This window comes from Giraffa tippelskirchi, chromosome 9 (assembly GCF_054371585.1).
Source record: "Giraffa tippelskirchi isolate mGirTip1 chromosome 9, T2T-mGirTip1v1.2.pri, whole genome shotgun sequence".
In the NCBI taxonomy this organism is placed as follows: Eukaryota; Metazoa; Chordata; class Mammalia; order Artiodactyla; family Giraffidae; genus Giraffa; species Giraffa tippelskirchi.
Window position 1 is genome coordinate 2682377 of NC_137283.1, and position 12549 is coordinate 2694925.

The window sequence follows — 12549 nt, forward strand, 5'->3', positions numbered from 1 at the left end:
TTTTATTATTTTCCTTCCAAGTAGTTGCCAGCTTTCCACTCCCAGGGTGGCTCTTGGGAATCTCCTGTTCAGTTTGCCCAGTCAGGCCTGCCCTCCCACCCGGAGTCTCTTTTGTCTCCCTGACTTGGTGAGTGGGCACCTCGTTTCCCTGGAGACGAAACGCTGGGAGCCCCCCTTGCCGCGCGCTGTTCCCTGTGTCCCCGCAGGCCCCCCACGCCTCCAGGCCGCCCTCTCGGTCCGTCCCGTCTCCCCACCTGTACCCGGCAGTCCCTTCTGCGCGCTGGTGCGCGTCTTCTCATCTTACAGCAGCTCTGGAGGAGCCAAGGAGGAAGACAAGGCATAAATCAATAGCGCAGGACAGACCCAGCCATCCGCGTCCTGGGCAGAATCTGTAAGGCTTGTAGGCTGTGAATGCTTAGTAATGTTTTCAAAGGATTGTTTGGAAAAAGAGAAGAAAGGAGCATACGTGACAGAGACGGTTTGTAACCTACGAAACTTGAAATATTTACACTCTGGTTCCTAACAGAAAGTTTGTTGACCCCCTGGCAGGTGCTAGAAACTGGGATAAATGCAGTAAAGAGGAAAAAGTCATGTGAACGTTTCCATATCATTATTTTCAACTTTTAGATGAAACGGATAATTTCCTTGAGAAATACCAACTTACTGAAAACTGCAGTTGACTCAAGAATGAATAAGAAACCTTCAGAAAATTTGATCAATAGATAAAAGTCTTTTTATGACTACTTTGGGGCTTTCCTTGGTGGCTTAGAGGGTAAAGAATCTGCCTATAATGCAGGAGACCTGGGTTCGATCCCTGGGTCAGGAAGATCCCCTGGAGAAGTGAATGGCCACCTACTCCAGTATTCTTGCCTGTAGAATCCCATAGAGAGAGGAGCACGGTGGCTTATGGTCCATGAGGTTGCAAAGGGTTGGGCACGACTGAGCGACCAACCCTTTCCCACACACACACACATGCTCACAAAGCCTGACTAAACCTGGCACACACACATAAACTCAGTTCAGTTCAGTTGCTCAGTCCTGTCCAACTCTTTCCAACCCCGTGGACTGCAGCATGCCAGGCCTCCCTGTCCATCACCAGCTCCTATAGCTTGCTCAAGCCCATGTCCATCGAGTCGGTGATGCCACCCAACCATCTCATCCTCTGTCGTCCCTTCTCCTCCTGCCTTCAATCTTTGCCAGCATGAGGGTCTTTACCAGTGAGTTGGCTCTTCATATTAGGTAGCCAAAACATTGGAGTTTCAGCTTCACCATCACTCCTTCCAATGAATATTCAGGACTGATTTCCTTTAGGATTGACTAGCTTGATCTTCTTGCAGTTCAAGGGAGTCTCAAGAGTCTTTTCCAACACCAGAGTTAAAAAGCATCAATTCTTTGATGCTCAGCTTTTTTTATGGTCCAACTCTCACATCCATACATGACCACTGGAAAAACCAGTAGACGAACCTTTGTCGGCAAAGTAATGTCTCTACTTTTTAATATGCTGTCTAGGTTGGTCGTAGCTTTTCTTCCAAGGAGCAAGCGTCTTTTAGTTTCATGGCTGCAGTCACCATCTGCAGTTATTTTGGAGCCCAGCACATAAAGTCTGTCACTGTTTTCATTGTTTCCCCATCTATTTGCCATGAAGTGATGGGACTGGATGGTATGATCTTCATTTTTTGAATGATGAGTTTTAAGCCAGCTTTTTCACTCTCCTCTTTCACTTTCATCGAGAAGCTCTTCAGTTCCTCTTTGCTTTCTGCCATAAGGGTGGTGTTATCTGCATTTCTGAGGTTATTGATATTTCTCCCGACAATCTTGATTCCAGCTTGTGCTTCATCCAGCCTGGCATTTCACATGATGTACTCTGCATATAAGTTAAACAAGCAGGGTGACAATATACAGCCTTGACGTACTTCTTTCCCGATTTGGAACCAGTCTGTTATTCCATGTCCGGTTCTAACTGTTGCTTCCGGACCTGCATACAGGTTTCTCAAGAGGCAGGTCAGGTGGTCTGGTATTCCCATCTCTTGAAGAATTTTCCACAGTTTGTTGTGATCCACACAGTCAAAGGCTTTGGTGTGTCAATAAAGCAGAAGTAGATGTTGTTCTCGTAGAAGGCAATGGCACCCCACTCCAGTACTCTTGCCTGGAAAATCCCATGGACCGAGGAGCCTGGTAGGCTACAGTCCATGGGGTCACTAAGAGTCGGACATGACTGAGTGACTTCACTTTCACTTTTCCCATTCATGCACTGGAGAAGGAAATGGCAACCCACTTCAGTGTTCTTGCTTGGAGAATCCCAGGGATGGCGGAGCCTGGTGGGCTGCCGTCTATGGGGTCGCACAGAGTCGGACACGACTGAAGTGACTTAGCAGCAGCAGCAGCAGCAGCAGAAGCAGCAGATGTTGTTCTGGAACTCTTTTGCTTTTTCGATGATCCAACGGATATTGGCAATTTGATCTCTGGTTCCTCTGCCTTTTCTAAATCCAGCTTGAATATCTGGAAGTTCTTGGTTCACATACTGTTGGAGCCTTGCTTGGAGAATTTTGAGCATTACTTTGCTAGCGTGTGAGATGAGTACAATTGTGAGGTAGTTTGAGCATTCTTTGGCATTGCCTTTCTTTGGGACTGGAATGAAAACTGACCTTTTCCAGTGCTGTGGCCATAGCTGAGTTTTCCAAATTTGCTGGCATATTGAGTGTAGCACTTTCACAGCATCATCTTTCAGGATTTGAAATAGCTCAACTGGAATTCCATCACCTCCACTAGCTTTGTTTGTAGTGATGCTTCCTAAGGCCCACTTGATTTCGGACTCCAGGATGTCTGGCTCTTGGTGAGTGATCACACCATCGTGGTTATCTGGGTCATGAAGATCTTTTTTGTATAGTTCTTCTGTGTGTGTATTTTTGCCACCTCTTCTTAATATCTTCTGCTTCTGTTAGGTCCATACCATTTCTGTCCTTTTTTGTGCCCATCTTTGCATGAAATGTTCCCTTGGTATCTCTAATTTTCTTGAAGCCAACTCTAGTCTTTACTGTCCTATTGTTTTCCTCTACTTTGCGTTGATCACTGAGGAAGGCTTTGTTATCTGTCTGTGCTATTCTTTGGAACTCTGCATTCAAATGGGTATACCTTTCCTTTTCTCCTTTGCCTTTAGCTTCTCTTCTTTTCTCAGCTATTTGTAAGGCCTCCTCAGGCAACCAGTTTGGCTTTTTGCATTTCTTTTTCCTGGGGATGGTCTTGGTCACTGCCTCGCATACAATGTCATAGACCTCTGTCCATAGTTCTTTAGGGACTCTGTCTGTCAGATCTAATCCCTTGAATCTATTTGTCACTTCCACTTTAAATCATAAGGGATTTTATTTAGGTCAATCCTGAATGGTCTTGTGGTTTTCCTTACTTTCTTCAATTTGAGTCTGAATTTTCCAATAAGGAGTTCATGATCTGAGCCACAGTCAGCTCCCAGTCTTGTTTTTGCTGACTGTATAAAGTTTCTCCATGTTCGGCTGCAAAGAATATCATCAGTCTAATTTTGGTATTGACCATCTGGTGATGTCCATGTGTAGAGTCTTCTCTTGTGTTGTTGGAAGAGGGTGTTTGCTATGACCAGTGTGTTCTCTTGGCAAAACTCTGTTAACCTTTGCCCTGCTTCATTTTGTACTCCAAGGCCAACTTGTCTGTTACTCCAGGTATCGCTGACTTCTACTTTTGCATTCCTGTCCCCTATGATGAAAAGACATCTTTTTTGGTTGTTAGTTCTAGGAGGTCTTGTAGGTCTTCATAGAGCTGTTCAGCTTCAGCTTCTTCAGCATTAGTGGTTGGGGCATAGACTTGGATTACTGTGATATTGAATGGTTTGCCTTGGAAACGGACAGAGATCATTCTGTCATTTTTGAGACTGCACCCAAGTACTGCATTTTGGACTCTTTTGTTGACCGTGATGGCTACTCCATTTCTTCTAAAGGATTCTTGCCCACAGTAGTAGATATACTGGTCATCTGAGTTAAATTCGCCCATCCCAGTCCATTTTAGTTCACTGATTCCTAAAATGTTGATGTTCACATTTGCCATCCTGTTTGACCACTTCCAATTTACCTTGATTCATGGACCTAACATTCCAGATTCCTATGCAATATTGTTCTTTATAGCATCGGACTTTACTTCCATCACCAGTCACATCCACAGCTGGGCGTTGTTTTCGCTTCGGCTCTGTCTCTCATTCTTTCTGGAGTTATTTGTCCACTGATCTCCAGTAGCATATTGGGCACCTACCGACCTGGGGAGTCATCTTTCACAGACACTCACGCACACACATAGACACGTATGCACAGGGTAGCAGCAGGGTGATGTTTAATTTCCAGATAGCAGGTCTGAGAGCCCCAGATATGAGGAGATTTTCCTGCGATCTCTCTGTTATTACTGTCTGGTTGATTCCATTCCATTTGATTTATCTATAGTGTTTTTGAATGTATTTCTTTGTCTTTTTTTAGTGGTTGTTCTGAAGATTCCCTTATGCATATATAGCTTATCACAGTCTAGTCAAATCAACATTTTCTCTTTCAAATAGAACATAGATATCCTACTACCAAAGTTGCTTTACCCTATTCCCTTTACAATGAAGTCATCTTTAATATTACCTCTATGTATACTGAGAATGCTATATTTTTTGCTTCTGTCAAAAATGAAATATAAAACTCAAGAAAAAAATAGTTTACTGTGTTTTCCCTTTTTGTTGCCCTTCCTTCATTCCTGTTCTGAGTTTCCTTTTGTTACTATTTCCTTCCTGTATGAATAGCTTCCTCCAGCCACTCTTTGAGAATAGGTCTGCTGGCAGGAAATTACCTTAGCTTCTCTTCATGTGAGTTGTCTTTATCTTCATTCCTGAAGAATATTTTCACTGGTTATAGAATTCTTGATTGACAGTGCTTTTCTTTTAGTACTTGAAAACACTAGGTCACTTCCTTCTGGCTTCTGTGGTTTCTAATGAGAAATCCTTTGTCTTTTGATTTTTTGTTCCCCTATATTTCTGATACTTTGGTGACTTTTCTTTCTCATTTTCAGAAGTATAAGTATGGTTTGTCTGGGTATGTATTTCTTTGGGTTTCCACTGTCTCACTGAATCAATAGGGTTCTGTCTTTTCACTGATTTGGAAAACTTTCAGTCATTGTTTCTTCAAATATTTTTTCAGCCTTGCAATTCTTCTTTCCTCTTGAGATTGTGGTAAAATCAATGTTAAATTTTGTTTTTGTTTTCCAGGTTCCTGAGCCTCAGTTCATTTTTTAAAAAGCCATTTTCTATTTTATAGTTTGGGAAATTATTATTGAATTATCTTCTAGTCCTCTGATTTTTATGTCATTTCCATTAGATTTTTGTATGTTAATGTTGTGTCTGGAAACCTTGCTAAACTCACTAGTTCTAGTAACTTAATCGATTCCATTGGATTTTCTATATAGATGCTCATATGACCTTTAATTAACTATGGTTTTATTTCTTTCTTTTCAATCTAGAAGCCTTGTATTTTTCTTGCCTTATTACACTGGCTAGAACACCCAGTATAATGCTTAATAGAAGTGGTAAGAACAGCCTTGTTTAGCTCATTCCCTGTTTTAGGGGAAACGTTCAGTATCTTAGCATTAAATACGATGTCAGCAGTAGGTTTTTTCTATAAATGCCATTTATCGTGTTGAGGAAGTTTCCTTCAGTTCCTACTTTATGCAGGTTTAAATTAGGAGTGGATATTGGATTTTTGTCAAATATATTTTCTCTGTCTGTTGTGATAACCATGTTTTTTAATATGATGAATTACACATCTTCAGTTTGTGAATATTAAATAAGCCTTGCAATCCTGGGATAAACCCTACCTGGTCATGAAGTATTATCCTTTTTTTTATTGCTGGATTCAATTTGCTCATCTTTGTTAAGATTTTTACATTAGTATTCATGATGGCATATTGGACTGTAGTTTTCTTGTAATGTCTTTGTCTAATTTTGGTATCATAGTAATGCTGGCTTCAGAGTAGCTTTCTGAAGGAGTTTATGTGGAATTGATATTATTTCTTTCTTAAATGTTTGGTCACATTCACCAGTAAGGGCTCTCTGGATTTGGAATTCTTTTGTGAAAAAACTTTTGATTATAGATTGAATTTCTTTCATAGGTATAGGGCTATTCTGATGATATGTCCTTATGAGTTAGGTTTGGTTATTTGTGTTTTTCAAGGAATTTGTCTACGTCATCTTTGTTGTCAGATTTATTGGCCTACATGTACAAATTAAATACATTATTATTATATAAAAGATGTGTCATCTCTGATGTCTGTGACCTCTCTTTTCCTGGCTAGGTTGTTTATCAATTTCAATAATCTTTTCAAAGAACCAGTTTTGGTTTCATTGCTTTTCTCCATCATTTTGCTTGTTTGATCATTTTGTTTTCCATTTCATTGATTTATGCTTTGATCGTTATTATTTTTTTTCTTGTGTTTCTTTTATTCTTTTTCTGATTTCTCAAGGCAGGAGCTTAAGTCATTGATTTAAAGACCCTCCTTTTTTCCAGTGTAGACTTTTAGTGCTACAAGTTTCTCTATCAGTACTGTTTTTAGCTGCATCACACAAATTTTGATGTGTTACCTTTTGTTTCATTTACAAAAACTTTCTAATTTCCCTTTTCATTTCTGCTGAGACCCATGGATTATTGAGAAGTGTGTTACTTAGTTTCCAGATGCTTGGAGATTTTCAAGAGCTCTTTCTGTTACTGATTTCTACTTTAATTACACTGGTGTCAGGACACATACTTTGTATGATTTGAATTCTCTTACACTTATTAAGATTTGTTTCATAGCCCATTCTGTAGATTATCTTGCTAAATATTCAGCTGTTATTGAGTGGAGTATTCTATAAATGTGACTTGGGTTAAGTCAGTTGTTGATGTTACAGTTTTAACATGTAAATTTAAATGTGTGTTTTCTAATATGCTTTATTTATTTCACATTTGTACATCACGGATTCATTTCTTTTGATCCAAGTGTGTTCTCTGTTACTTCTTGGGGCAAATTTTGTTTCAGAAAGAAGGTTACGCCAGTATCTTCCGTCTGTCAAGCTCTGTGTGATGTAGCCCTCACTCCACTGAGTACAGGCTGAGCCGAGCCCAGTGACTTGAAGTCCACAGAAGGCAGCGGAAATGCGGCCAGCGGCTCCCAGGACCGGCCCGGAGAGAAGGCTGCTGTGCTTCCCCTGGGTTACCCTGGGCTGCTTGCTTCTGCTCGTCACCTCCCTGCTGTGCCCCGTGTAGGCGATTTGGTGTCTCTTCCTCACTGAACCCGCCCTCAGTCTTCCCAGCCCGCATGTTAAGATAGATACGTGAAGAAAGAAGTCTTGGAGTAAATCCTCCAGGCCCAGCTTTCGTGGGGTTTGAAGTCAAGGCCTGTGGCTGGAGTCTCCCAGGTGATTGCCAGACACAGAAGCAGAGAAGAGTCAGTTCTGTTCCACCTGCCTGGACTCCTTTCTGTGGGCTCCTGTGCACACAGAATGGTGTTTGTTCTATATTCACATTGGATTAGTTGCTCGGCTTGTCTCGCTGTTATAAAGATCATTTCTTTTTCAGTGAGGTTGAAAGAGATAAACTTTTCAGTTCCTATGTATCTGAAAGTATATATTTTCCTCCCATTTTTAAAGTCTTTATTGAATTTGTTACAGTTGAATTTATTGCTTCTGTTTTATGTTTTGGTTTTTGGGTCACAAAGCATGTAGGATCTTAGCTCCCCAACCAGGGACCGAACTCTCACCTTTCACATTGGAAGGCAAAGTCTTAACCACTGGACCACCAGGGAATTCACTGAGAATATTTTTAATTTCACTCTTGATTGGCTCTGGAATTCTTGGATATAAAGTAATTCCTTCTCAGAGCTTTGAAGTTATTTCACGATCATTTTCTTGCATCCACATCTTGCCTGTGAAACATGATGTAAATCTGGTTCTTGTTTCTCTGTGTGTGTGGTGATGTTTTTTTCCCTTTCGAAGCTCTTAGGATTTTTGAGCTTCAGACTTTCATCAGTTAGGTGATCTATGATTTGTTTCTGTCTGAGGGATCATATCTTTTTATTTGCCTCAGTACATTAATTATATTTATTTGAAAGTCTTATTTTCTGTACTCTTTAACTGTCTTAGGAATTGTTTACTTCTTGATTCATTGCAGTGGGCTTCTCCCTTTCACTGTGTTGTCCTTATCAAATTTAGGTGATTCTTGGCTGTTTGGTTGTTGCTGATTTTATTTGCTTTTTGAGACGATGCCCTTTTACCCTAGCTGCAAATGCTGTATCACTTCATAGCTACATCCAGAGGATGTTGGGGACCAGGAAATGTTTAGGAGTTCCTGGTCTTAAGTGTCACTAGATACATACTGAGAAACTTCCTCATCTTTTGGAGATAAGTGTCTGTATTTGCTTATTTTACCCGTGGTCTGAAGGCAGCAGAAGAGTGACCTACTTTGGCTCCTCTGTGGTTGTCACGACCACTGATGCTCTGGCCCCTCTAGGGAAGTCTGCTTCTCTCCGTTTCTGTTGCTTCAGAGTGTGGGGCATGCTTCCCACTTTTGGCATCAGTTTTTTCCTGGGAGAAAACTCTGGAGATAGATTGCCTCCTTTAATCTGATCCATCCACCTTGTGCCTTTCGGCATGTCTCATCATGTGGATTCTGGGAGAATACTCACCTCTTTGGGCTTTAGGGCTCTCTGGGGATCTGAGGAGCCTGCTGAGGGGAGTCGGGAGCCGGAGCCCAGGCCTCCGTGTTTGTCTTACTGTGGCGGTTGTTGGAGACACACAGAAACCCCCTGTGCTTTGCTTGTCTTTGCAAGGGTAGTTCCGCGTCTCCTTCTTCTGCCCACTCTCTCTTAAGCTGCTCATTGTTAGGTGGGAAAACTACTCATGTGTCTCTTACTCTGGGATCCCTTCATCTATCCTTGGTTCTCAGTGTTGATAAAAATTCTCTTCGTATGGATTACGTGAATTAAAAAATGAAAACGCTTTAGTCTATGACTTTAATTTTGTCAAGGCTACATGGAATATGTCTCCAAATAAAAGTGTTACAACGTAGTTTGCAGAAAGTTTTGGGAATTTGTTACCCATACCCCTCATGTTTTTTTCTGTTGTATTTAAAACAATGTTTAATGATTTTCAGTGACTTAATTACAGCTTCATGAGGTTATAGAAGAGTTACTTCTTAATATATTTGCATAGGCTTTTATTTTAAGTAAACCAGAGTGCTTATTTTTCACCTAAACAGGTGGTTTACTTGAGACTTTATTAAATGAAGATTTTTTTTTTTTCAGAGCAGCATCTCAGACACGTTGAAAAAGATGTTTTGATCCCTAAAATAATGAGAGAAAAGGCCCGAGAGAGATGTTCTGAACAAGTTCAAGGTAAGATTCAAATATTCATGTAAAGATCAAATACGTTTTTTGTAATATGATCTGAATTTAATCCTTAGCCTCAGAATGAAGTAGTCAGTGAATTAATATGTATGAATTGGTTCTCACCCTTTCACTAAGATACCAGTATTTCAGCTTTCAGAACTTACAGGCAGCGTTCATTTACAATTCAAAACTATTCTCCCAAATTTCCAGTCAAGAACATTTCTTTCCCCCAGATGTACAGTTATAGAGAAAAAACTTGCATTTGTAAGTTGGAGAAACAAGTTATTCTGGTGAGTTTGATAGGGAAAGAAGAAACGTCAAATGTGATGTATACCTATTTCTCCTCTGTCAACATATTAATATACGAATAAATTCTAAGATGATTTGTCTGGCATCATTGCTATTATTGAATTATGAATGAAATCGCAGTAGTAAATACAGCGAGTCTGTTTTTTAAAAATTTTTCTATATTTTACAGTTTTAAGTGGAAAGTATTTATGTAAATGCATGTACTAGGCACCCACATATGCCTGTGTTCTTTGGAAAATATTTTTTAACATGAAGTATTCTTATATTCTATAAATCTAGAGATATATTGTTGATCAATATGTAATATTATAGTGAAAAATATAAACAAAGGCATGGAGGGTGAAAAATGAGACCTTAAATGCTGGGTAATCGGAAAAGCAGATGGCAGTATTACTGTAGAAATGTCTTGTAGTAACAGCCTGCCCCTTGGAATGGCCATGTCCGAGAAGCAGCAGCAAAATCTTGCAGACCTGGACTTCCCCCCGGCTTCCCTTTCCCTCTGCCCTGTGGCCTTTGCTGGGGCACCGTAGCTGTGCCTGGTGGGGCCGACTGACTGCAGTCCCCTGTGCGTTTCTCAGCAGGAAGCCAGGTTGTTTCAGCTATAGTTTTGGGCCTGTGTCAGGAACATTTGGGTGTCAGGCACATTCTTGTCCCTTAGATGCTATCTCCTTGGAGAATAACCTCTGGGGCGGATGGATAAAGACAATGAAAGAGGAGTTCCTCAGAATCAACACTGTGTGATGATCATTTTTTTTTCTTAAATGACTATTATGCGCTATTCCCATTTTAAATCCATCTATAAATTAGGTTTGAATTAAATCCGTCTGTAAATAAGTTTATTAATAAATTATCAGCAGTTTATCAGTATCATTTGATGGTCTTGCTTTCATTATGAAATAGTTGTCTGATTGGAGCACCTTCCATCCCCCCCCCCCCCCAACCAGATGTCAGGAGAAGTTACTCCATTGGCACCTGCAGGTGGGATTCAGTACACACCTGGCGTGGGGGTGGTCATGCCCATGGTCTCAAGAAGTAATCTTCCACCTGCCTCACAGAACTTGTAAAAATACAGATCCTGATTCTGGTGATGGAGGAGAGAATGTAAAAATGGATAATAAAATTATAGGGTTAACTTTTCACTACCAGGAAAATTATTTACTTATTATTGATGTGTTGGTTCAAAATTATAAACATTAGTTGTACTTATACTGTTTTGTGGGTCTGCCCTGGTATTCAGCTGGTAAAGAATTTGCCTGCAACGCAGGAGACCCCCCGGTTTGATCCCTGGGTCGGGAAGATCCCCTGGAGCAGGGCATGGCAACCCACTCCCATATTCTTGCCTGGAGAATTCCATGGACAGAGAAGCTTGGCAAGGTCCCAGTTCATGGGGTTGCAAAGAATCAGACATGACTGAGCAACTTTCACTTTATTCTCTTTTGTAACATGTTATTCTGATACTTAGCATGAAAGAAAGCTAGCCAACTCAGTTACAGGCTGTTTACTCGCATGATTCAGATGAAAATGCAAAATGGTCGAGTTTGGGTTTCAGAACTACCTTTGCTTTGCTCTTGGACAATGAAACTTCGTCTCTGGCCTTTGAAATGAAAGAACTAGAGTATAACTTTAAAAGGTTTATTTATGTTATGCACCTACTACTTTGTAATGGTACAGAAAAGAAAATATTTAATTTTGCTTCTTTATCAAAACTTAAGTTGCTTACCGTGTTAACGTTAAGGTTTTCTTTCTGTTTTTATTTAATATACTTAAAATCCTTTGAAGACTGAAAGCACCTTGAAATTTGAGGTTCATTTGAGTCTTTTCAATGCATTTATCCCTAATAGAACACGTTATAACAAATGATCTTTGAGTATTTGGACTTTTATAATCATATATTGATTTTTTTTTTCTTTTAGGCCATATGGTCCAAAGCAGTAGTTTAGAATCTAAAATTGATTATTTTATAAAGAATGATCTTGCTGTTTAACCAGGTGAATTAGGAGAGCACATACACTGGCATTGCTCAGGCAGGAGTAGAACAACTCCATTTAAACTGAACAAAAAGGCATAATGTACAATCAGGAGACTTCCATTGTGGTTTATTTACTGTTTATAGCCTTTGCTTTATTACATAATTATAGGATTCTATGTAAAAGCATTATGCATCCTAATTGTATAGTTCTCAGATAAAGATATAGGAATTCTAATAAATGATCTGACTTTCTGCTAAATGCCTGAAACATGATTATGTCAGAAAGCTTTTCTGTTTGATTTTTTTTTTTTCTTTTTCTATGTCATTTCAACCTGGCTGATCATAAGAATTGGGTCAGGCTGCCAGCAACTTAGGTTTGTGAAGGGAATGGAACAGCTTTTCCAGTGACAAAGAGAAATGAAATCACTTTCAATGAAAAAAAAGAGATGCCTCATTATAGTCAGCAACAGCAGTTATTGACAGCTACACTTCCTATTAACAAGGAGCATTTAACTAAGAGTTTGGCTGTTGGATCTTTGGACTTGATCTAATTTGCCAGCATTAATTAGTTTCTTTTGAACAGAGACACTTGGTGCTCACAGCTATAGATTTGCAGGGCTAATTAGGATAGAAAATTGAACAGAATGGAGTAAGGCATTAACCTTCAACCATTACCAGCTGGGACACTGATAAAGACCACAGGGTCCAAATGCTCCTATTGATGTGAAGAGCACCCTAATGAAGATCAATTTCAGCCAGGTTGCTATATTCTTACTAGTTCTCTCTTCATTATAAGTTTTAACCAGTTTTCCCAATCCCTTCATTGTCTGTATCTGCACAACTGGGTTTTACTATACACAGGTTCA

General features: G+C 40.0%; 1 protein-coding gene across 3 annotated transcripts in view; it reads left to right on the plus strand.

Annotated features, from left to right (window-relative positions):
• Nucleotides 1-12549, plus strand: part of CMC1 (C-X9-C motif containing 1) — an 81051-nt gene that overhangs the window by 17212 nt on the left and 51290 nt on the right. For 2 of the 3 annotated variants that reach the window (XM_081526968.1, XM_081526967.1), the window contains exon 2: nt 9322-9411. In XM_081526968.1, the coding sequence (XP_081383094.1) occupies nt 9369-9411 (43 nt within the window). In that variant the 5' untranslated portion in view covers nt 9322-9368. The remainder of the gene's footprint in view (nt 1-9321; nt 9412-12549) is intronic. The other variant, XM_081526969.1, reaches the window with a different exon arrangement.